Source organism: Macaca mulatta, chromosome 4, assembly GCF_049350105.2.
Source record: "Macaca mulatta isolate MMU2019108-1 chromosome 4, T2T-MMU8v2.0, whole genome shotgun sequence".
Classification (NCBI taxonomy): Eukaryota; Metazoa; Chordata; class Mammalia; order Primates; family Cercopithecidae; genus Macaca; species Macaca mulatta.
The window spans coordinates 11,745,839-11,771,184 of NC_133409.1; the positions used below are offsets into that span (position 1 = coordinate 11,745,839).

Sequence of the window (25,346 nt, forward strand, 5' to 3'; positions counted from 1 at the left end):
TCCTTAATGCTCTGGATAAACAGTCTTAGGAAATAATCACCTGGTCAAGGAGGAAATTGGTTGCTAAATCAAACTTTTAAAAAATGAAAGCAGAGAATTATGGCAATGAACGTTTTAATGATTCTTCTCTTATCGTTCTCCACGAGGCCTCTGTGGGACACGTAAAGGATGTCCTTTCTATCTCCACTGGATTCACTCTCTCTTTGAAGAAAGCAAGGCAACCAAGAAGTTGACACACTCCTGGGTTTCTGGAGAGGATAAATGCTCAAGAAAACTCGAACCGTATTTGGATATTAATAAGGACTTTGCTTTGGCAAACAAAACCATGTGAAGGTCCAGGGTTGCCAGACCCAAGAGCTCTGAGCAGTGAGGTCCTGTGGCATGTTTTTATTAATTTTTATTATTTTTATTTTTTTAATGAATAGGGTCTTACTATGTTGCCCAGATTTGTCTTGAACTACTGGGCTCAAGCGATCCTCCCACCGTGGCCTCCCAAAGCACTGGGATGACAGGCATGAGCCCCACACCTGGCCCTGGTCCTGCAGCACATCCCAGCTGCAGGCTTAACCTCATGGAAGAGGAAGGAGAAAACAGCTTTTCCTTGCCCATGGCTAGGTGCACAGCTGTGGCCCCTACTAACACGAGACAGATTAACAAAAGAAAATAATACACATTTACCCATATTTTACAAGATGCTGGAGCCTTTAGAAGAGAAGGCCCAAAGAAACAGGGAAGTCTGAATATTTTTAAGCTTAGGTGGGTGAAGAGTGGACCGTGTGGGGAACTGTGATTGCACAAACAGGCTATGATCTAATGGCAATAAACCGAGGGAAACTTAGCAAGGTGTGCTTGTTCAGACACTTCTCTGCGTCCTTGTGTCTTCAGAGATAAGGATGTTTCTTTCCTCCGCGTGTCTCAAACAGAGGTCCTATTCTGACCTGCTTCAGGAGAGAAGAACAGGGAAGGTGAGAGATCTTTCTGTCTCTGCCTCTTTTCTCAAATACCAAGGTTCTGAATTTTGGGGTGGCATGTCCTAAACCCCATTCACTAACTTGGAAGTCCAGGGCCAAACCAAATACTTTGCACTTAATTTTACATACAGTAATAATACAGCCTTTAAAAATGAATATCTGAGAAGAAGAAAACTTAATACTTAACTGTCTGGGTCTTTTACAAAATGGTTCCCTAGAGCTCTTCAAAATTACACCCGTGAAGTCCGCTGGGTCATCTCTGTGGGTTTTGTGTTAGACTCATGCTCTGCCTTTTGAAGAACAGAGTCCAGTCCTTTTGTGATTTCTAGAGCTACAGGCTTGGTGTGAAGGCTGGGAGTGAGAGGAAAGTGGAGAGGGAACCACAGGAGGGGCGAGTTAGCCACCCTTATGCCCCCTCCTCCCCCAACAGATGCCGCCTCCTCTCATCACCAGGCTAATTCCAATTTTCTGCCTCAAAGGATATCAGCACAGAGCTATCATTTTGTGGAGAAAATAGAACCAATAAAGATAAATGAATAAAATCAGAACTACACTGATGAAGAAAGCCCAAGGAGAGTTCTAGTCAGCGCTCCTGGAAGCCTCACTCAGCAGGATGACAATAGAAATGGTTTAGAGTTGCCTTCTGCACACTGAACTCACTGAGGGATGTTAGCCCCAGCCCTGCATGAGGAGATAACTGCTGGCTCTACAGTGCACCCGGGGGATATGTCAGGCCCCAGGCTCCTCTCCTGGAGGCAAGAGATAAACCGAAACAGAGCTCAGGGCTGTCCCTGGTGGTGGTGAGAAGAGCACGTTCGCTATGTGGGGAGCTGGGGATATTTACTCTGAAAAGACAAGAGTTGGAGGTAAACAGAAGCTTCAAATATCTGAAATTCTCTGTAGGAAGGTTTTAACTTAATCTACCCGACCCCAAAAGGGAGAATAGTGTCCACATGTGTGGAAAGTTCTGGAAGATGAATCCTGTGTGCTATGAGGAAGATCTTTCCAGCAATCTGTAAAGTCCAACAACAGCCTGGGTTCAGCCAATACTGAAAGCTTTTCCGTGTAACTACTTGGGACAGGTGTTGAGGAATTGAAGTGTTAGATGGCGTTGCCTGCTGTCCTCTAAGCTGCCTTCCCTCTGGGAGGCTCTGCGATCCAGAAGTCTGGGTCAACACAAATCACCTGCCACTGTGCCTGGCCAGGAGCCCTACACCCAGCTCACCCTGTTGTGATGCAAGTGGGCAGCAGGGAGTTGAGGAAGGAGACCAAGGCATGCGGCGGATAGATGGGGTGCATGGAGGAAGAAAACAAGGGAGAAATAGAGAGGGTGACAGTGTCTCCATGAATAACGTCCAACTATTGAAGCCACTGTGCTCAGTAATAGTCCTATGTGATCTCATCCCTCAGCTCTCTGACTAAGGGATAATGGCCCTGTTACAAGAGGTATTAGAACTTGCCCAGGTGACATGGATACATTAGGGCCAGGCCGGGTTACAGTCTGGGCTCTGCTGCTCTGCTGACCCTCCCCTCTGTCCCACTGCTTTTCCATCTCAGCTGCATAGAGGATAGACAGCACCCATTATTGTGAGACAATCGATTTCGATCATTTTTGTCTCAGGTAGACATCACCTTAGCCAAGCAGGTTGCATTGACCTCAATAGAAGATATTGATTGCTAAAATCATCCTGCTTAACAAATGACCCAAAAGCCTACGTTCCATTGCTGATGGGTCTCACTGCTTCTGCCCTGTCATCCTCTAAGAACCTGATGCCTGGCTTGCCATGGGGTAGGTAGGATTCATCCATTCTAATTTCCAACCCTAACTGCCCCCTTGTCTTCTTGTGCAGGGGGCCGAGAAAATTAGTCCAGGCACAACTGGCCTTCTTCAGTGCTGCAGAGAGGGTTGTACACTGGGGCAATATTTATTTACATTGCAGAGAAACCTGATAAGAGGTTGAGAAATACTTCTGACATAAATTATAATATATTACCAGGTTATATGGATTAAATGATCAGATTATACTCCAGCCATGCTTCTGAATATGTAAGCACCCCCATAAAATAAGTGACAATTTCCCAAGATACCCGGATTCAAACTGTAGGACGTCTACCCCTCCTTTCTGTGGTTTCTTTCCCTGAGTTGCTCACTGCCCATGTGGCTTCTCCGTAGGGTCTGTCACCTAATGGGATTGATTTTTTGGCAGCTGTGCTGTGACTCATGCATCCATAGAACAATGTTGAATGACTGTGTAAATGCATTGCTGTAAGCGACCTGAGGTCTGGACTTCTCCTTATCTGATTGTTCCCTCTAAGTAATTTGTAGTGAATTTCAACGTTCTTTCCCATTGACCAGCAAAGCTCTTCTGGCCCTTACCTGGTGCCCCTTGCTCATGACGTGAAGATCTGATGTCTTGACATGTCAAGCGAGTCAAACTCAAGTGCATGTGTCTGTAAATTTCTTGTAAGAGGCAGTCAGAAGCATCTCTGGGTCCCTGAAGTGGAGTAAAGTTTGACAACCTCTGTCACTTTTTAACTCTTTAACTTGCCATCCTTCAGCTCTTTGACCGGGAACAGGTGCAGACAGAGCAGCCTTGGCTTCCGGCTCATGCACTCAAGATGCTGGCTGCGAACGGGAAGTCCCTAAACAGATCTGAGCCCCCTTCATTCAGCTCAGAGCAAACGGGGCTGGCAGCAGCCCAGGGCACCATGAAGCAGAGTGCCTCTGTGTGCCCAACACAGCCGCAGTGGAGGTCAATGGATGTCCTTGCCGGCGCCCTGCTTTTTGCTTTTTTAAGGAAATAAGAAGCCTGCAGCTGCAGCAAGGATAAAGACCCCGTGGGTCGCTCCTTTTAGACTATGCTGTTACACCCACTGACGATTCGATAGAAAAAAAGAAGGAGAAGAAGGAAAATTGGGTTAACTTTCTGGTATTTGGTTTACAGATATGTCAGCAGGCCACCTTCTCTACTTGGCAGGAAAACGATGTATTAAGGATCCTTTTGTCCACCAGGAAAGACAAATTTCCTGTGTGCCTTGCATTTAGATGCAGCAACACCATCCTAAAGAGATGCTCCTGACGTGTGAGAGCAAAAAGGGGTGATCCCTTTCTTCCTTATCCTAAGGCTCACGGCCAACACCCCTATAACAAAAGACAGGTTGACAAGAGAAAAGCATGACACATTTATTTGATCACAGTTTTACATGACACAGGAGCCTTCCGAATGAAGACCCAAAGATACAGGGAAAACTGTGGACGGCAGTAGAGAACTGTGGTTGGACAAAAAGGGCAGCAGCTCATGTTCGCAGGCTGAGGGGAAAATCCAGCAAGGCCTATCTGTTCAGATCCGTCTTGGCCTCTCTGTGCAGTACTCCTTCCTCCAGGCATCGGGGACAGGACCCCTCTGGAATGTGAGTCTGGATTTCTTTACAGCCCACTGTTACACAGAAAGGCAGCAGGGAAGTTACAGTCATATTTCTAGGCTTTCTGGCTGCCTTTGGAAAGAAGAGTCTGGCTTCTACGTGCTGCTTTGGGGAAGAAGGATTCTCCCTTCTGTGGCTTGCCCTGGGGAAGAATGATGGGTGACAGAAGAGACAGGAGGGCAGGAGAAAGTCAGAGAGAGAGACTTTGCTTCTGAGACCTTCACCTCGGGGCATGGATTTCTGAGCCCCAACAGACCCCAACAGAAAAATCCAGGACAAAAAGACGGTGGCTTGGACGCACCTGCCTGCATTTACACTTGACCTGTCTGCGATGTGAACACTTTACTCTTTCTCTCCAGATGGGTTGAGGGGAAGGACACTTCAGGGCTGAAATGCAGGAATACCAGATTGGAGCAAACACTTTTAAAAAGCAGAGTTATAAAATCTGGACGACATCAAAACAAGCAGCCCCGGCACGCATCCCAACGGCCCTTGTTGTAGGTTGGAGAATGAGCCCAGCAGTCAGGCCTGCAACCCACTTCGAATCTGGACCAGGGTTCTGACCCAGATCCTGATTCACATCACCCTGGGCCTTGTGGCCAAACATGTGTGTTTTCTCCATAGCCCCTTAAAGAAAAGCTGGTGGTCCGCGTGAGATAGGAGTATATTAAGTTCCTGGCTGCTCGGGGCACTACGGCAAGATGACTGCGCTGTGATATGGGCCGGCACTCAGATTCCCTGCGGTGGGACACAGAGGACGGGTTGTTTGTGCTGCTGGCGTGGAGCACCGAGAAGCCTGTGGAGAACCTGTTAACAATAAACACGACAGGCATCCTGGGAGTGAGCTCAGGGCATTTGGGAAGTGCAGAAGGACATGCACCCTCCCTGGAGGGGTGCACCTTTGAAGTCAGCTGGACCAAGGAAAGGCCTGCCCTGAAGGTTGGTCACTTGCAGAGGTAAACTCCCCTCTTTGACTTCTGGCCAGGGTTTGTGCTGAGCTGGCTGCAGCTGCTCTCAGCCTCGCTCCAAGCAGGTCGGGCAGCCTTCGGTCTGCCTGCCTGCAGGATCATGACCACCACCGTGGACGATGCCCTGGAGCATGGAGGGGAGTTCCACTTTTTCCAGAAGCAAATGTTTCTCCTCTTATCTCTGCTCTCGGTTGCCTTCACGCCCATCTACGTGGGCATCGTCTTCCTGGGCTTCACCCCTGACCACCGCTGCCGGAGCCCCGGAGTGGCCGAGTTGAGTCTGCGCTGTGGCTGGAGTCCTGCAGAGGAGCTGAACTACACGGTGCCGGGCCCAGGACCTGGGGGCGAGGCCTCCGCAAGACAGTGCAGGCGCTACGAGGTGGACTGGAACCAGAGCACCCTCAGCTGCGCGGACCCCCTGGCCAGCCTGGACACCAACAGGAGCCGCCTGCCACTGGGCCCCTGCCGGGACGGCTGGTTGTACGAGACGCCTGGCTCCTCCATCGTCACCGAGGTAAGAAAGTGAGCTCAGGGCTCAGATGAAGAAGCAAATGGTGGAGCTGTTCTCAAGGAAGCAACCAGCGAAGGCCCGGCTCTTATAAACCCTGCCTGGACATGCTCTTTGGCTTCCATGTATCTTACAAAATTCTAGTTTCCAAATGAAAACATGCAGCTTCTAATTTGTCTGGAGAATAACTGTTAAAATGTCCTCAGATGCTGACAATAATGATTCTAGTTTGTGCATGTTCCTGCAGTAAGAAACAGGCAAAAGTGTATTAGGACCCCTGGAAATGTTGCCAAGATAGGGAATCTTGTGGATTCTCCTCTTTTTCTGGAAGCCTTACCTCCCTCTCTATTCTTCCATCACACAGATGCCCACACACACCCGAAAGCCTGTGGAACTCAGCTGAACTGTGCCTGACTGTGTGATGGGATGTGCTTTTCTCTCGATGCCTATTTTTTCTCTTTAATTTCCTCAGAGTGTTCATATAAAATCATTTAGGGCTGGAGATCATGCTGTGCCACTATTATTTTGTTAAAAACTGCAGATGACATCAAAAGCTATTTGTGAAGCCTCGTTCCAATAAATATACTAGAAAAAAAGACAAAAAAAAATGGAGCTTGCTTTTACTGAAAGCAAAGCAAAATAGGGGAATTAGTTTATGCTGAAAATACTGAGAGAACCAGTTGCCTAGTTTAATTTAAAATGACTGCTTGGATGATGGGAAGATATTCTGTATGAACAGATGGGTAGGTAGAGTCTAATTTGAAGGGTCTAAAGTGGTCAGATAGTTACAGGAAACGTGGCCGCTCATGGGCTTCACACCACGTAACTCCCCGAGGCTCTCTCGCATGGCCAATCTCAATCCTTCCTACAGAGACGAGGAAACTGAGGCCCCAAGCAGAGAAAAGTTTTTACCCCAGGCCACACAGTGAGTGACTTAGCAGAGTTAGCCCTAGAAGACAGGTCTCCTGACCTGGTCCAGCACCTGCTCCACCCAACCACCTCCTCTTATTCCAAATAAGAGCAAATGCAGCAGCCTTCAGCAGTCACTCCTAATCCCCTTGTACTAAACAGACAGCAGGGAGATGTTAAATGGCCCGACCTCCTGGTACCTGCATTGTATCACGTCCACACACCTATCTGCATGTGCATTGAAATCAGAAAGAAAAAAATAAATTTGTCTATAAGTAGAGTAATTACCCAATTTCAGCTGATTTAGCCAATGCTATAGTTTTAGCTTAATGACAAATTGCCAGATGGAAGAGCAAGCCTTTTTGTTGTGTAAAGAAAACTGAGGCTGGGCATAGTGTCTCACGCCTATAATGCCAGCATTCTGGGAGGCTGAGGTGTGAGGATCACTTGAGCCCAGGAGGTCGAGGCTGCAGTGAGCCATGATCACCACTGTACTCCAGCATGGGTGACAGAGCAAGACCCTGTCTCACCAAAAAAAAAAAAAAAAAAAAAAAAAAAGAGAGAGAGAAGAAGAAGAAGAAAATTGACGTGATCAAGAAACAGTGGCTTATTGCCACTTAATTACACAGTTCAATTCAAGGAATATTTAATGAGTACCCTAGCTGAGTTATGTACAACAGAATCCTAATGGGATTTCATTTCCTTTCTCTCCCAACTTGGAACACATCTCCCCTGCTGGCAGTTTAACCTGGTATGTGCCAACTCCTGGATGTTGGACCTATTCCAGTCATCGGTGAATGTAGGATTCTTTATCGGTTCTATGAGCATCGGCTACATAGCAGACAGGTAGGTTGAATCACCTGTGGTGGAATTTAAACAATCCCAAAGGTTTGGAGAACATTCGTATGCACCTGCCCCTGCTTGCATCCCATCCTTCCCAGGCACACAGACCACAGTCTCCTGGCCTTCCTGCTGGTGTTTTTACAATCTTAAATTTCTTCTGCCGCTTGGATAACCATGACCAATGTCTTTATTTTCAAATTATCCGGGGTCATAGACAGATGTTTCAACATTACACAGCAAGTCTTGCATGTGGGCTATGCAGAAGCTTAAAGTCCGAAGGGAGAGTAACAGATGATCTCATCCCTTTTGTAATTCCCAATTCGTTTTTTTGGCCTCATCACCATCCACCTAGCCATCAGCCTTCAGGACCTCTGAGCTCAATCCTATCCTCTGCTTGTCTCACATATGCTGGGAGCCCCCAGCACCAGGCCTGATGTAGAATCTCCCTAATACCCGTGGGATTGCAAGAGTCCTGAATTGGGTTCCTGGGGCCACATGTGACTATATGTGTGGAACCTATAACTTAAAGAAAGGGAAACAGGGTCTGTCTTCAACAAGAGGGGTAAATGTCCACCTCTGCAATGTCACTGTCCCTGGAGAGATGACAAGAGGCCTCTCTGATGAGTCTGTGTCTTCAGCATGGCAGTGTTTGTACGAATCAAGCTATTGCCGTAGCTCTTACTTATCTAGCATTTTGGAATCCCACACTCACTGTCCTGCAAGTTTCTTACAACACGCAGCTTTGCTCTCTTGATGACCAATGAGACATTTTTAGAAGTCCTCAAAAGGAAAAGGAACCAAAAAGTTTGCTTCACAGTTGATAAGCACTTTAGATAACTTGGCCATCAGGGCTAATTATTTAATATTCATGACACTGTTTATTGAGTGTTTTCCGGGACCAGGCACTGTGTTCAATATTGTGAGTGATAGTATTCCTCTTAATCAGCAGTCACCTAGTGAGATAGTGATACATACATATTATTATATATAACACACAAACATATAATTATATCTAGATATAAATACATAATTATGAATTTACATGTAAAATATAAATATAAAACTGAAATAAATGGTAAAGTAAGTGTATTTTATGCTTGTTGTCCTTCCATGCCACCCCCAACTACATCTATGATATAATCCAAACCTAAGTATAATGTTAAATGCAAGTGGAACATTTTCTCTGATTGTATTATATTGTTAGGCTGAATTAAAACTTGCAAATGTGTTAAAGATTAATGATGATGGCTTAATATATCACACCCCCAAGGCACATGCACTTCACAGGGGCCAAGGGCCTACCTGGCAGCAGAAGAGAAGAGGGATAAAAGCGGAGGAGCGGGCCACGTGCACCTCATCCATCACCCACGGTTATTAATTGTCTTCTCAGCTGTCCTGGCAAGGCTCTTCCTGGGGCTTTCTGCGAGAGGCTTGCAAGGTGAAAGGGAAGGTCATTTGTTTTTATTTTTATTGCCACAGAATTGAGGATGATTCTTTAAAGATGACCCATTAAGTCAGGAGAGACACATTAACAAGGGGAGGTCCGGAGTCCATCGCACCCCTGGGCAGCTCTGGCCCTGCAGGCGTTTGCTCTCTGCACTCGCTCCTCCACCATCAGGTAGAGGTGCTAACACTCATTCCCTGGCAGGCTGTGAGTAAACAGGTGACTCAATCTTTAACCCTTGCTCAGTGGGTTAAGAAATTAGTTAATTATTCTTGTCCCACTCAACAAGTAGGAGATTGGTGATAAATCCCTACTGACAGTGCATTCCTGAGTTATAAGCCCTGGTCAATTATCCACCTTCTTAGATGATCTCATTATTTTGTACCTATTGTTGAAATCTCCTCTGTCAAGGTAAATACTCGTTATTCTTCCCCCAGAGGCCGTCTCCATGCCTTGACTTCTTTTTCTTACACCGCCTTAAGCTTGGCTGGTCATTGGCCTTCTTCTGTTCTGTGCCTGCCCGCAGGAGTGAGAAGCCTAGCCTTAAGCAATGAGAAAGCTATTAGGTTTTTGTATAGTTAATGCCTACAATTTTCAGATTTTATCCAATGGGACAAGAATGTCATGGATCCCCAGTGTATTCACAGATTAAGCCAACATTAAAACACATTGTCTTCCATGAATAATTAAAAAAAACCAGTAAGGCATTATGAAAAGATTGTAAGTAAGACTAATATACCTATAACTTCCTAACCCATGATTTTGAGTATCACCTGAGACAGAAAAGCAATTCCTCACCAATTCCATGTTGTTTTTATTCTCATGAGCAATAATTATAAGTGCTATTTTTTTATTTTTTATTTTTATTTTTTGAGACAGAGTCTTGCTCTGTCACCCAGGCTGGAGTGCAGTGGTGCAATCTCAGCTCACTGCAACCTCTGCCTCCTGGGTTCAAGCAATTCTCCTGCCTCAGGCTCCCGAGTAGCTGGGATTGCAGGTGCCTACCACCACGCCCAGCTAATTTTTGTAGTAGAGACAGGGTTTCACCATGTTGGCCAGGTTGATCTCGAACTCCTGACCTTAGGTGATCTGCCCACCTCAGCCTCCCAAAGTGCTGGGATTACATGCATGAGCACTGCGCCTGGCCATAAGTGCTGTATTTAGTGTGGCATGCTTGTAAATGCTTAACAACGGTCATCTGGGAGGGAAAGTCCCAGTTTGTAGTGCTTATTGATTTCTCTGGTGTAAATATACCCACTGTGGTTCACTTAAGCCTACAAAAATGACATCATGGGAGACAGAGTTGGCTAGAAGTGTGCACCATTACACAGCATTTCCACCATGCAGATACAGTAGATGTAAATAACCTCACAAGCATAGATGGCCGAATATAGTAAAATCATTGGAAAGTGATGTTTTGCATATTACACTTGTTTTCAATATAATTTAATTATAAATGTATATAATTTAATTTTTAATAATGATTATGCTGACAATTAGCTTGCAAATTTTCCAGAAGTCTGATCATTAGCTCTCAAGAGCCAGCACCTTACTTTTATATGTTGTGATGGAACTAGATCAAAGTGAGCTAGGAGGAGAGACTCTGGAGGCACGGCTTGGACACCAGACCAAATTGAGGACTAGCTAAAACAGATCCCAGGCAGGAGCAGCTTTGCATAGCATGCCCACCAGTGTACCATGTCAGTTTACTATTGTCATGGCAACATGGCAATCACCATCCCCTTTTAATGGCAATGACTTTACCACCCAGAAGTTACCACCCTTTTCCTAGAAATTTCTGTATAAGCCATCCCTTAATTTGCATATAATTAAAAGTGGATTGCATATAACTAAATTTATAATTTAAACTATAATTAAAATTTATAATGTAAATTAATTTGCATATAATTAAAAATAAATATGAGTACAGAATAGCCTCCTCTGAGCTGCTATTCCAGGCACACTGCCTATGGAATACCCCTGCTTCACAAGGAGCAGAGGTGCTGCTGCTATACATTGCAGCTTCAATAAAAATTGCTATTTAACAACACCAGCTTGCCCTTTAATTCTTTCCTGGGCAAATCCAAGAACCCTCCCGGGCTAAGCCCCAATTTTGGTGGCTGCCTGTCCTGCATCGAAAGCAGAATTAAAGTCCCAGTGGGTTGCAGTCAAACTTAGCCAACTATATGTGATCTTCCAAAACAAGTTCACCACTGATTACTGTGTGCCAGTCACTTTATTGGGCATCCTCATTTGTTATATTTCATTTAGGATCACAAGATTTTTTAAAGTAGATTTCATGATCCATAATTTACAATGGGTGAAGAAACTGAGGCTCCGTGTAATTAATGCACTGCTTCCCAAATGTTAAGGTGCATATAAATCTCCTGGGGATCTTGCTAAAATTCAGATTCTGATCCAGCAGATCTGGGTGGGCCTGAAATTCTGTATTTCTAACCAGCCCCCAGGTGATGCTGTTCCCAAGCCCATGCTAATAGTCCTCAGCCACGTTCTGAGTAGCAAGTAGCTAAAAGACTTACCAAGCCAGCAGTATGGGGAGTCCACCCTTCCTCTCCTGTTTCATCTGATTGTTTTTCGTTTAACCATTTAAATAGCCCTGCTGAGGGGTAGGAGGAGTCTCAAATCTCTATCCCAGATTCCCCAAATGTATTCTAGCCATGCCTTACTGTCGTTTTAAGTAGCATTGCTTCCCTATGTGGAACATGTTCCCAGTGAAGTTTTTCCACATCATGGATATGATTTTCTGGCTCTGAGTTTCAAATGATGAATATTCCCTCTCATCACCTAAAAGATTTTGTCTATCTACATGGAGCACTACTGTGGTATTCTATTGTGTGCCTGGAACAGTTTTGGAAGTTGAAGTACCACCATTTGAGTCAATGTTTATAGATTATATACTCTTTGAGGGTAAAGGAAGGGGTTTGGGTAGGAGAATGTGGGAAGAAAAGCTAAAAAATTAAGTTGAGATGTGACTTTGGAAGGCTTTGAATTAGAGGCCAAGAGGTTGTATATTTACAGTGGGGAACCATTGACTGAGAATTAAGAAATTACATGGTTACCTAGGTGATGGGTTGACAGGCACACCAAACCACCATGGCACACATTTACCTATGTAACAAACCTGCACATCCTGCACATGTACCCCAGAACTAAAAATAAAAATTTTTTAAAAATGAAATTACATGGTCAAGACAGAGTTTTAAGACTTATGAAATTTACTAGTTAACACTAATTACCAATGTGACTGCTTAACCTTTAAATTTCATATTTAAAATGTTACTGTTCCAAAATAATTATTAATAATGTGGATTATTTTGAAATGGTTAGTATTTGACACATTCACTAGAATATAGTTGCATAATAATAAAGGCATCCATTAAACAATGTTTATCCACCATTAAAATGAGCAATCCTAATAACAAAAAGCTGTCCTTCCAATTGAAGTGGAAAAACAAAGATTAAACAAACATTGTTTTCTATGAAGAATTTTTTTAAAATATCCACTAAGGGGATTAGGGTGTCTTTTACAAGAAAACCAGGACATGGTGAAAATAACAGTACGGGGCCCCAAGTCAACTCTCTGAGCTGAGCCAGCTTTGCAAACAGAAGGAAGAAAGGAAGGAAGGGGTCAGAGGCAGGCTACGTGCCAAGCTCCTTACCTGTAACATCTCACTTAATCCTCTTTTCAGCTGGGTCAGATGGGTCTTTTCCAGATGAAGACATTGAACATGGTTGAATAGGTTGCCCAACATCATAGTAAGTAGGAAGGTCATGATTAAACCCAGGTTGCCAATTGTTTTCCTCTATTCTATGTACTGGGACAACTTTCCAAATCCCTAAACTGAAGAAACCTACATCTCCCAAATCTGATGTGTGGAACCTGTCTTCCCAGCGTGCTCCAAACAGAGGCCGTCATAGGATAGTAACATGTGTGGCACCAAAGACAATTTTCACAAAGCCTAAAAGCAGTGTTGAAAAAGAAAGGGGGGAAATACTGAACACTGAATTTTGTTTTCAAAGCAAAAACATTCTTGGGTGGATAATTGGTTGAAACTGTTAGTGCAAAGGCCACAGCTCACATGACGATGTAAGACCTAGATAGGACCATAGGATATTCAGCACGGGATGGCCTGGAAGAATTACTCTTTCCCTGAATACCTACCACAGTGTGGGACTGAGAAAGTACTTGAACCTGGGGTGAATGGGGCTTATCCTGCTGAAAACTTACACATAGTGTCCTGATGAAAAGTGCTACATGGACCTGGAGTCACAGATTCCCTTTGTGGCTATCAGTCTGTGCCTCCTGAATTCACAAAATTAACTTCTGATTTTGTTTAGATTTCCATAACTTCCATGCATTTTCATGGACTCTTCGCAAATCAAAATTAATTTGATTCCCTCTCTTTGTTTTTCTTCCTGCAGGTTTGGCCGTAAGCTCTGCCTCCTAACTACAATCCTCATAAATGCTGCATCTGGAGTTCTCATGGCCATTTCCCCAACCTATACATGGATGTTAATTTTTCGCTTAATCCAAGGACTGGTCAGCAAAGCAAGCTGGTTAATAGGCTTCATCCTGAGTAAGAATGTTTGTGCTTGCAGCTGTGAGAACAAAGCCACCTCGCTGCCAAAATAGAGTCAGGTGCGGGGGTGGCATGCAGAAAAAGGGACATAGCTTCAAGACAATATTGCGAGTTTTTTTTATTTCTATATCAAAAGAATTTCTAAAAGCATATCAACTCATTCAGCATTCTTCCTTATAAAGAGAAAAATGAAGGCCGAAAGGGTAAACATAATGACACCCAGATTCTTATATAACTTTTTTGGAATTTTTGTTTTCTGTACCCTGGAGTATTGGGTAGAAAGAAAATCCATCCAACCAGACCTATTCATAAATAAGATTCAATGATGAGAGACATAGTCAATTTATAAAGGACTTTAATACTTTGCAAAAATCTATTCTAGTAAACTACAATTACCCTCAACTTACACACAAGGAAACTGAAAACACAAGTACTGTAGTCAACCCGGGTTACTCAGCCAGCCATTTATAGGACCAGGAATATAACTTATATCCTATTCCTTAGTAGCCAGAGTTACAGTTAAGTTCCATATACTATAAGAGAATATTTGACTTCTAACAGCATAGCATCTTTATAGCAATATTCTCACTATGGCTGATACCAATGGGTTGAACCACCAGCTTGTAAAATTCCCTAGCATGTAAAACCAGTTCCTGCAACCCAGCACTAGCTGATTCCAGCCCTCTGCTAAGGTACCAAGCCATTTATGCAAATAAACAAATAGGACTGCAAGATAAATGTTAAACCCATGAAAGAGAACAAGTTATACTCAGGTGTTCATTTAAATAAAAATCATCAACAGTCTAAATTTAATGTTTGATTTATTTGTTCAGGTCTTGAGTTACTACTCTAGGTCAAAATCTTGCATGTATCTGAAATACAATTGCATCATCGAAATTATAAATCAAATGTGTTTGCTTATGTTGGCAGGCCTTTCATCTTATCTCCAATGGGACTGTTAGATTTATTAATTAGTAAAATAGCAATAGTTATAACAAAATAAAAACCAAAAAACACTTAAAAATATTCAGAGAGTTGTATAGAATATTCTCAAATTTGTCTATATTTTTGAGGTTGGCGTTCTAGTTTCCTGATAGCTGGACAGCCAACTCATTATTGTATTGAATTACACTAACCATTTGAATTATCTCTGCAGTTACAGAATTTGTTGGGCGGAGCTATCGGAGAACAGTGGGGATTTTTTACCAAGCTGCCTTTACAGTTGGGCTCCTGATGCTAGCGGGTGTGGCTTACGCACTTCCTCACTGGAGGTGGTTGCAGTTCACAGTTACTCTGCCCAACTTCTGCTTCTTGCTCTATTACTGGTAAGTCCATTTGGAATAAAAAGGAAAGAAATCAAAGTATTTTATTTTGCTAAAAAGGTTACCTTCCTTAATGCACACTGTCTTTCTGACTCTGAGATTGCTTTCACTCTCCGGACCCATTTCACAAAGAGCCCAATTCCATGTTTCAGGAATAAAAATCATCAGCTTCACCTGTCTCTCCCTCTGTAAATCAAATGTCCTTTCTCTTTGGGCTTAAAGTTTTTATGACCTGGATCTTACATTTCCACATGATTTATCTGGTGTTTAAATTAGCTTCTGGCAGCTGTGGTACAATTTGGGCAGTAGGCCCTTTGAAGAGACTGAAAATATCACTAGTACGATTCTCTCCCTCCTCAGAGGAAACTTTAGGGTGGAGAAAGCAGAGCATGGCACTTGTGTCACCATTTCCCAATACTCATGCTCAAGGCAGACATCTCCAGTGAATCACAGTGTTCTTCATCCCAGATAAGGCCAACACGACACTCCAGACAGAGCATACCAATCAATCAGAGTTACCCAGGCAAGTAAAATATATTTGTCATCTCTGCCCAAGGGAAACGCATGGGAAATACCAGAAACTATTAGAAACCCCTAACGTGAGAGTATGTGAAATAAAGCAAAGGAGATACTGGATTATCAGACCAAATCTCTCTCCCATGCCACAACCCATTTATGTAGTTCCTCCTGGATTTACCTACTTGTTCTTCCCATGGCTGTCTTGTCTGAGAATTAAACATCTCAACTCTTTCCAGGACGCCTGTTTCTTATCCAAAAGCCAATAAAACTCTCTGTCTTACCAGCTCAGACTGCAGTGACAAAATGCCATGGACCGGGTATTTAAAAACATATTGCCCATAGTTCTGGAGGCTGGGAAGTCTAAGATCCAGGTGCTGGCAGATTTGTTCCTAATGGGAGCCCACTTCCTGGCTTGCAGACATCCCACTTGTGGGCCCCCACATGGTGGAGAAAAAATAACACTCTAGTCTTTCTTCCTCTTCTTATAAGGACATCTGGGGGCCCCACTCTCCAGACCTCAGCTGAACTTAATTACCTCCCAAAGGCCCAACTCCAAATTGCACACTGTGGGTGAGGGCATTAGTGCATGAACTTCAGGGTGGACAGAGACATTCAGTCCATTACACCCTGAGAGTGACCCTTCCTGCTCTCTCCATTACACTTCCACAAAAACATCCATTCCAAATTCCTTTTAAGCCCTGCCTCTCAGAGCAGCTTCTCTCCCAGAGTGGTGATCCCAACTGGGGCCTTCCTACATTTACACCGTAACTGCCACAACAGCGGCCCTATCGCCTCCTTTCTCCAGTTTCTCCTCCCCCTGAACCTCCACCCTGAACTCATTCACCCTGAACTCAGCTGCTCAGAGTTCCCTCCAGACACAGGGTCAATGGTTCTAGTCTTGCTCAAAAACCTGCAAGAGCTCCCCAAGCCCTGCTACATCAAGCTCAGACTATAAAGTCTGGCTTTTCAGTTATCTCACCATCTGACCTCAAATGCTTATCTCATTCCTTTGGGAAATTGAGGATAATACATATACATACTTGCTCCCCATCCCTACAATGGTTTGCATACTCCAGCATCTAGTCCTTGACCCCTCTGCCAGTTCTCAGGCCTTTGCAAAGCCCAGGACCACCCTGAGGGACCTGCCTCTCCTCCTTGCAACAGGAGCTGGATGTTCAGTGGCACCCTGCTTTGCAGCTTGCTTCCTGTGTTTCTGCTTAGAAATCCCTGAGGAGGGATTTAGCATTTGAGGGAGGAAAGAATCACATATGCCCCTACACGAGTATTATTTTCTTTGGAGATCCAACTGTATTAACATCCTCAGAGAAATCTGATTATTAAAAAATGGGGGATGGGGTAAGGAGGATTCAGTAAGATTTGCCCTCTGCTCACCTTGTACCCTAGGTGCATACCTGAGTCTCCCAGGTGGCTGATCTCCCAGAATAAGAATGCTGAAGCCATGAGAATCTTTAAGCACATCGCAAAGAAAAATGGAAAATCTCTACCTGCCTCCCTTCAGGTGAGCCAGGGCCTTAGGTATCAAATCAAGGGACGGAGAAAAGGGAGGCTCTGGTAAGATTCATGCACGCCAGTGATCTCAGTGGGGAACCATGGAAGCGCCCACCCCCTTGCATTTTGGCTTACCTGTAGCGGAATGCAATAGAGAATTTTATGTAGTAGGATTTGTGGTTCTGTGGGAGAATATTTCAAACAGATGGAAAACATCAAACTAAAACAGAACCAGAAATCATTTAAAGGTCAGCTGAGTAGCTTCTGTCTTGTGCAACTTACACCTTCACCAGTCTCCTATGCCCAGGTGCCCAGCAGCCCCCTCATCTGCATATTCACCATCCTCAGGTCAGATTCTTAGATCAGTAAAGCAGTTCTTTAAACACACATGATTTCTTAGAATTTTAAACACTTTGGATAGAAATTGCCAAGCTAATTTTTGTATTTTTGGTAGAGACAAAGTTTCGCCATGTTGGCTAGACTCGAACTCCTGACCTCAGGTGATTCACCCACCTCGGCCTCTCAAAATGCTGGGATTACAGGCATGAGCCATCACACCAGGCTCCAAAGCTTTTAAGCAATCCCCTGCCTTCTTAAACAGAATCCAGTTACAGAGGTGTTCGTTACCTGTGTTTATTGTTTGCCTTTAGTAGATCTCACCACGTTGACCTCAAACCTTTTCATTCCACAGGGGGTAGAAAAGAGAAGATTAAGCTTATTAGAAAATAGGCCAGGTATGATGGCTCACGCCTGTAATGCCATCACTTTGGGAGGTGGAGACAAGTAGATCACCTGAGGTTGGGAGCTCGAGACCAACCTGGCCAACATGGCGAAATCCCATCTCTACTAAACGTACAAAAATTGGTCGGGTGCAGTGGCTCATGCCTGCAATCCCAGCACTTTGAGAGGCCGAGGCGGGCGGATCACTATGTCAGGAGTTCGAGACCAGCCTGGCCAACATGGTGAAACCCTGTCTCTACTAAAAATACAAAAATGAGCTGGGCGTGGTGGCAGGTGCCTGTAATCCCAGCTACTCAAGAGGGTGAGGCAGAAGAATTGCTTGAACCCAGGAGGCAGAAGTTGCAGTGAGCCAAGATCACGCCACTGTACTCCAGCCTGGGCAATAGAGCAAGACTCTGTCTCGGGGAAAAAAAAAATAGCTGGGCGTTGTGGCGCATTCGTGTAATCCCAGCTACTCGGGAGGCTGTGGCAGAGGATTGCTTGAACCCAGGAGGTGGAGGTTGCAGTGAGCCGAGATTGCGCCACTGAACTCTAGCCCGGGCAAGAGGCACCGTCTCAAAAAAAAAAAAAAGAAAGATGAAATGAGACACAGTATGGAGAGTGCTGGCTGTAGTGCTGGGCATGAGATGGGTGCTCAGGATGGGTAAGAAATTACTGTTATTCCCTATGTGACCCAGTGACACTAGCATTAAATATACAAAGCCATCCTTTCTATTCCTTTTCTTAGCGCCTGAGACTTGAAGAGGAAACTGGCAAGAAACTGAATCCTTCATTTCTTGACTTGGTCAGAACTCCTCAGATAAGGAAACATACTTTGATATTGATGTACAACTGGTAAGGAATATTTTTCACTTTGAAATGCCTCCAAATTCTTTTAATCACAATCATTCATATTAAGGAAGGAAAGAAAACAGGACTTCATCCCAGTATTAACGCCGACGGCGGGCAGAAATGTGGCTTGTGTCTGGTAGGTTTTCCTGACCGTGTTTTTCTCGGGCAAATATTAAGATCGGCGTAGTCCCCAAGCACAGATCAAAGCAATGGCAACCTCGGCTTCACACTGGAATCATCTGGGAGCTTACAAAGTACCAAAGCTAAAACCCCCGGAAATGCTGATTTAATTGTTCTAAGGTAGGGCTTGGAAACCAGTTTTTTAATACTCCAGGTGATTCTAATGCATAGCCCAAATAGAGAACTATTGGTATAACTTAATTGGTGATGAATGTAGATCTCTATTGTAGCACAGAGCTGGCAAAAAAAAAAAAGTGTGGGTGGGATTGCCTTTTCTTTCCTTTTTTCTTTTCTACCTGGAGAAAAAATAAATTTCTGAACAAGAATAATTCCCAAGAGTAATTCCAGTGGCTTCACAGCCCAGTGACTTGATCTTTATTGTGTTTGCTATCTACAGGCTGCTCTCAGAGCTTCGAGCCATGCTTTCTCTAGTGGGGAATGCATCTTTTCAGGGCACATTGGATCTCCCAGGCAAATGGAGATTTACAATCACTGACAAAAGCAAAGCTCATCAGGAATTAATTTAGCAACCTTTACAATAGTGCGTAAGAGAGGCAGCTTTGAAATTCGGCCTCATTATCCTTCTTTCCTTTTCTGAGTAATCGTGACTTTTGTTGATTATCCTCATATTTTCCATTATATATAAAGACCATTTTTAGTTAATAAACTAGAAACATTGTCCAAATGTTGTTCGTATCAGGCCAGAAGAGAAGTCATCAAGAAGGGAAGCTATACTCACTTGGTCTTCTGGTTTCCTAAAATTTGAATTAAGTAGTCAGTTCTTTTGATCCCAACTGCACTGGAGTACCCCAAAGAGAGAAATAATTCACAACTACTAATAACTTGATATAGTTTTACTAAATAAATCATTCCATTGGCCAGGCACAGTGGCTCACACCTGTAATCCCAGCACTTTAGGAGGCCAAGGCCGGCAGATCACATGAAGCCAGGAGTTCAAGACCAGCCTGGCTAACATGGCAAAATCCCATGTCTGCTAGAAATACAAAAATTAGCAGGTGGTGCACGTCTGTAATCCCAACTACTAGAGAGGCTGAGGCAGGGGAATAACTTGAATCTGAAAGGTAGAGTTTTTAGTGAGCCGAGATCTTACCACTGCGTTCCAGCCTGGGCAACAGAGTGACTCTGTCAAAAATAAATAAATAAAATAAAAGATAAAATAAATCATTCCATTAAGACATTCTTCTTGGTTTTCAATTTGTCCAGGAAACATTATTGTAATTTCTAATTATTTCTAACTATTCTAATTTCTTTCCTTCTCTTGGTTCTTGGAAACCACCCAGCCACAGCCAGCCACTGAAGTGGATCAGAGATTATAAAAGCAGTGGGATGGGGGACTAGCAAGGAGATGATCACAGGGAAAGGTGACCTACAATCCACATTATTTTTCCAGAAGCCTCTCTTTCTTAGTGCCCTGTGTTTGGTGCTTGACTTGACCTGAATTCTCCTCTTTGCTCAGGTTCACGAGCTCTGTACTCTACCAGGGCCTCATCATGCACATGGGCCTTGCAGGGGACAATATCTACCTGGAATTCTTCTACTCTGCCCTGGTTGAATTCCCAGCTGCCTTCATGGTCATCCTCACCATCGACCGCATCGGCCGCCGTTACCCTTGGGCTGCATCAAATATAGTTGCAGGGGCAGCCTGTCTGGCCTCAGGTTTTATCCCTGGTGGTAAGTTTCAGACCAAGTTGGAGTATTATCTCCAAGACCCTGGAGAAAGGGAGTGTCACAGCCCATTGATAGGAAAACCATGTAATTTGTCATCCAAATCAATTTGGAAAGACAAATTGGAGGGTAGTATCTGGGACCCTTCCAAGTAAATTCACATGGCCAGCCTCCCTTTAGGAAAAATTGCACCCAGTCGTTCCTTGATGTGATGTAACAAGAGAGACTCTAGAGCCCCATGCTGCAGGCCACCAAGATGACCTGGAGCAGACAGCATAGGCCTTGGGAAAGCAGGCCCAGGTCAAGGTCTTACTCCAGCACTTCCCAGGTGTTAATTAGGGGACTCTCTTGACCTCCCTGCATCAACCTGCAGAATAAATGAGAAAAATGTAAGTAAATGCCATCCATAAACAACTATTCAGTTCCTTGTTTTCTTTTTAAAATGCTTTCTCAATGAAGGGGAACAAACACCTGTATAAGAGAATCCTTTTAGCAATATGGAGCTTCGTTTGAATCCTTTTGTTATTAGCAGTTGTTTAAATGTGCCCATATTTTGCTCTTTCTTTGACTTTTATAAAGTTGGCCCAGCTTTGGAAACTGGCATAACTCCATTGTCATTAGCAACTGAGGTCTAAAGTTAAGAGAACACAGAGGATTTTAGGGCAGTGAAATTATTCCATATAACACTAAAATAGTAGATACAGGTCATTATGCATTTATCCAAACCCACAGGAAATGTACCACCAAGAGTGAACCCTAATGCCAACTATGGATTTGGGGTGATTATCGTTGCCACTGAAGGTTCATCAAGTAACAAACATACCACTCTGTGGAAAATGTTGATGATGGGCGGCGACGGGGGGAATGCATGTGTGGGGGCAGAGGTTATGTGGGAAATCTCTGTACCTTCCTCTCCATTTTGCTATGAACCTAAAACTGCTCTAAAAAAAAAACATCTTTTTTAAAAAAGAGAGAATTAGCATTGTGTCTGAGGTTAAGATGGACAAATGTGAGAATCTGCTGACATTAACATGAGCCTATAGAAGAAGTCTTTTTTTTCTTGTCCCATTCTGGGATGGGGAATTTCTCCTTACAGTCCCACTCTGGAACATTGTCTGAAAATGAAGAATCATCTGTGTATAGATAAGTACTGTGCTTTTCCCTCTCAGATCTACAATGGCTAAGAATTATTGTCTCATGCTTGGGAAGAATGGGGATCACAATGGCCTATGAGATAGTCTGCCTGGTCAATGCTGAACTGTACCCCACATTCATTAGGTGAGTGCATTTTCCTTAGAATGAAGAGGATGGGTGGGACATTTGTTCATTGGCTGGAACCACCACAAGTGCAGACAAAGGACATCTTACCTTCAAAACACAGTATAAGGGAAGGTGAGAACATGTAAAGGTCCAGCCAGGCCCAGCAGTTCACCTCTCACACTTACAGGCTTGGGTAAAATACAGAGGCCATGGTGAGAACAGAAAATTGAATTGCAAGACAGGGATTGCCCAGTGGCTACAGAGGAGATTGATGTGGAACAGCACAAACAGATCCATAGAAACAGCTTAGGGAAGCTAGGTGATGGAAGTAAAAAGAAACAATTGCTCCTCCCACCATTAAAAAAATCTGAAAGTTTATACAAAACAAGAATGACAGAATATGAATGGAATTATGTGTATATATATATATATACACACACACACACATAATATTATGCATTGAAAATAACGTGAATGTTTTTTTAAACTCTTGAAAATTTTATTTTAGTTTTGTTTTTTTATTTCAATAGGTTTTTGGGAAACAGGTGGTATATGGTTATATGAATAAGTTCTTCAGTGGTGATTTCTGAGATTTTGGTGCACACCTGTCACCTGAGCAGTGTACACTATAGCTCTCGAACATTTTAATGATTTGAGGAAGTGTTTACTCAGGGTTGGGTGGGAGAGAACTACTGCACTGTGATAAGTTAACAAGTTAAATCAGTTTCCTGCATTCTAGGAATCTTGGCGTCCACGTCTGTTCCTCAATGTGTGACATTGGTGGCATCATCACGCCATTCCTGGTCTACCGGCTTACTAACATCTGGCTTGAGCTCCCACTGATGGTTTTTGGTAAGAAATCTTCATAGATACCTTTAAATGAAAACTTATTTTTCTAGAGACCTTCACTTCTCTTCTACCTCATTCAAAACAGGTGTCACACCTATTAGTAACTACTAATTACTACTCATAGTAGTAATGATGTGTCTGTGGCTTGCGTTCTTCCCAGGCATGCCTAGTAATTAGTAATGTTATTAATATTAGTAATACTAATCCATAATACTAGTTCAGTATTTGTAATATTATCAGTCATTACTAATACTCAAGTATGGGACTCCAGCCATAGAGGCAGAACATTGAAGAGATGAATGAGAAGGAAGAAAGTTTCCCAGCAGCAGGCCCCTAACTCTCTCTCTGCTGATTTCCACCCTTCCTGAGGTCTCTGTCAAAGAGTTAATTCCTCCATGCACCAGAGGTGATAAAACACAAAGCCCTTTTACTTCTTACTTCAGATAAAGGGGTTAAAATTTTGCAAAAGGCAATTTCAAAACCCAGAGGAAATAAAGACCCACATTAAGAAAATGCACCAGCATAATGGAGCACATCTGTCGATGGACCTGGAGCGATTAGATTTCAGGAGCGTCACACAGCACTTCCCTTCTGCTACTGCCAGCAGGAACACACCAGCACTGAGCCTTCTCTGGTTGACTGGAACACCTCAATGCACCCATTTCAGTCTCCTTTGACACCCATTCCGAGCTGCTTTTAATTTGAATATGTGATGCTTTTTCCCATGGGCATATAGCACTCAATTTAGGGGAAGAGAAGAAGAGATTTCACTCTCAGATGTACACGAGGGTGTAAAGGGAAAGGAAATTTAAAACTCTCAGGACCCCCAAAATCCTTATGCAAAAGGGAAGACTAAGCCTGGAGGCTGAGTCATGCAACACCCTCTTCCAGATGAATAGCTGTTACAGCATTATACATCATGCCTCAGTTACCTACAAAGGACTACCCCTGCAGATCATTCACAAGTAAATTCTTTGCTGGTCTCCCATAGACAAGAATTTTAGGTCTATAATTTAAGCTTAGCTTCTAAAATTGAAGTCTGCTGATTCCATACTGATAATGTTGATTCCAAGCTTATCTCCCAATGTACTGGATAAAGACAAGATCAGTCATTCCTCCACCTACCCAGAGAGGCCTGCATAATTGATTCTTTTTTTACTCTCATTTTCTCTTCAAACATTCACCTTATCATATGTGAAAGTCAACTTAACTGGGCACTAAAGTCTCACAAGAATGGAACCATTCCTTTATGGCCTACCTGCCCCTCTCCCTACCTGCCTCCCTACTTTAAGGAAATGTATAAATACCAACTTCCTGAAAGCCTCTTTGTAAAAATAGCTACAGATGTGTCTGTGGCTCATGGTTTTCAGGGACATGCCCTAAAGCTGACTTAATAAACCTCGACTGATTGGAACATTTTCCTCAGTCACTCATTTCACTTATCAGGGGAAGCTCCCACCACTTCACTAAGGCTGCACAATGCCCCACACAGCTACCTTGCTCATTCCTTTTCTTCCCCTTCTTCTCACAGAATTCGTGAGGGGGAAATTTTTCCACTGCTCTAGATCTGCCAGCAAAAGTTCCAAACCACTGATAGAACTTACCTGCAAAACAGATCCAATGAATTCCTCCATGATCCAGTTTAACAACAATAAGATGGCCAAAGTTGACAGAGCACAAGCTGTCTATCCTGAGATAACTTGGCCACAGAGTAGCTGGTGCTTCTCCTGAGACTTATGTGACCCCTATTTCTTTCTCCCTCAACACTGGTTAAGGAACCTGTCCTCAGAACCCTCTTGTCATTGTGAGGAGGTGCACATCACACCCTCTGTCCTCCTTCCTGCCATGGAGGAAGTTAGAGACCACTCAATCTTGGCCACTCCCTTAGGTGGATAGTGGGTGACCAATGGGTCAGGAGGACATTTCTGGATAGTAGATGGTTACTTTGTTACCGGAAAGGGGTCCTGACCCAGACTCCAAGAGGGGGTTCTTTGATCTTGCACAAGAAACAATTTGAGGTCAATCCATAGAGTTAAATGAAAGCAAGTTTATTAAGAAAGTAAAGGAATAAAGAATGGCTACTCCGCAGGCAGGGCAGCCCTGAGGGCTACTTGTTGCCCATTTTTATGGTTATTTCTTAATTATATGCTAAACAAAGGGTAGATTATTCATGAGTTTCCCCTGTTTAGATCATGTAGGGTAACTTCCTGATGTTGCCATGGCATTTGTAAACTGTCATGGCACTGGTGGGAGTGTAGAAGTGAGGACAACCAGAGGTCACTCACATTGCCATCTTGGTTTTGGTGGGTTGTAGCCAGATTTTTTATTGCAGCCTGTTTGATCAGCAAGGTCTCTATGACCTGTATCTTGTGCCAACTTCCTATCTCATTGTGTGACTTAGAATGCCTAACTGTCTGGGAATGCAGCCCTGTAAGTCTCAGCCTTATTTTACCCAGTCCTTCTTCAAGATAAAGTTGCTCTGGTTCAAACACCTCTGAGATTCCCCCCCTCCCTTTTGTAAGAGAACTCTTAATCTTAATGGTTGCAGAGAGATGAAGATCCATCTTCCATAACTTTTTCATGATGATTAAGGGTGATGATATTTCTGATTAACTATTAGGGTCTCTTGTATTCAGGGTAGAGAGGAGTTCAGTCAGAAAGCATCAGTATGGTGAGGGACATTCATAACTTTGAGTTCTGACAAAAAGTGATATCTGAAAGATTAATAAGAGTTTAAGAAAATATTTGGTAAACTTATCCTGCACAATCCTTTGTATATTCC

At 43.5% G+C, this 25,346-nt stretch overlaps 1 protein-coding gene across 2 annotated transcripts in view; it reads left to right on the forward strand.

Annotated features, from left to right (window-relative positions):
• Positions 1 to 3,297: 3,297 nt before the first annotated feature.
• The window catches only part of SLC22A2 (solute carrier family 22 member 2), a 42,436-nt gene continuing 20,387 nt past the window's right edge, over positions 3,298 to 25,346 (forward strand). For both annotated transcript variants that reach the window (XM_077999224.1, XM_028847003.2), the window contains exons 1-9: positions 3,298 to 5,876; positions 7,522 to 7,625; positions 13,510 to 13,664; positions 14,824 to 14,992; positions 16,913 to 17,027; positions 18,486 to 18,592; positions 20,247 to 20,461; positions 21,625 to 21,733; positions 22,455 to 22,567. In XM_077999224.1, the coding sequence (XP_077855350.1) occupies positions 5,463 to 5,876; positions 7,522 to 7,625; positions 13,510 to 13,664; positions 14,824 to 14,992; positions 16,913 to 17,027; positions 18,486 to 18,592; positions 20,247 to 20,461; positions 21,625 to 21,733; positions 22,455 to 22,567 (1,501 nt within the window). In that variant the 5' untranslated portion in view covers positions 3,298 to 5,462. The remainder of the gene's footprint in view (positions 5,877 to 7,521; positions 7,626 to 13,509; positions 13,665 to 14,823; positions 14,993 to 16,912; positions 17,028 to 18,485; positions 18,593 to 20,246; positions 20,462 to 21,624; positions 21,734 to 22,454; positions 22,568 to 25,346) is intronic.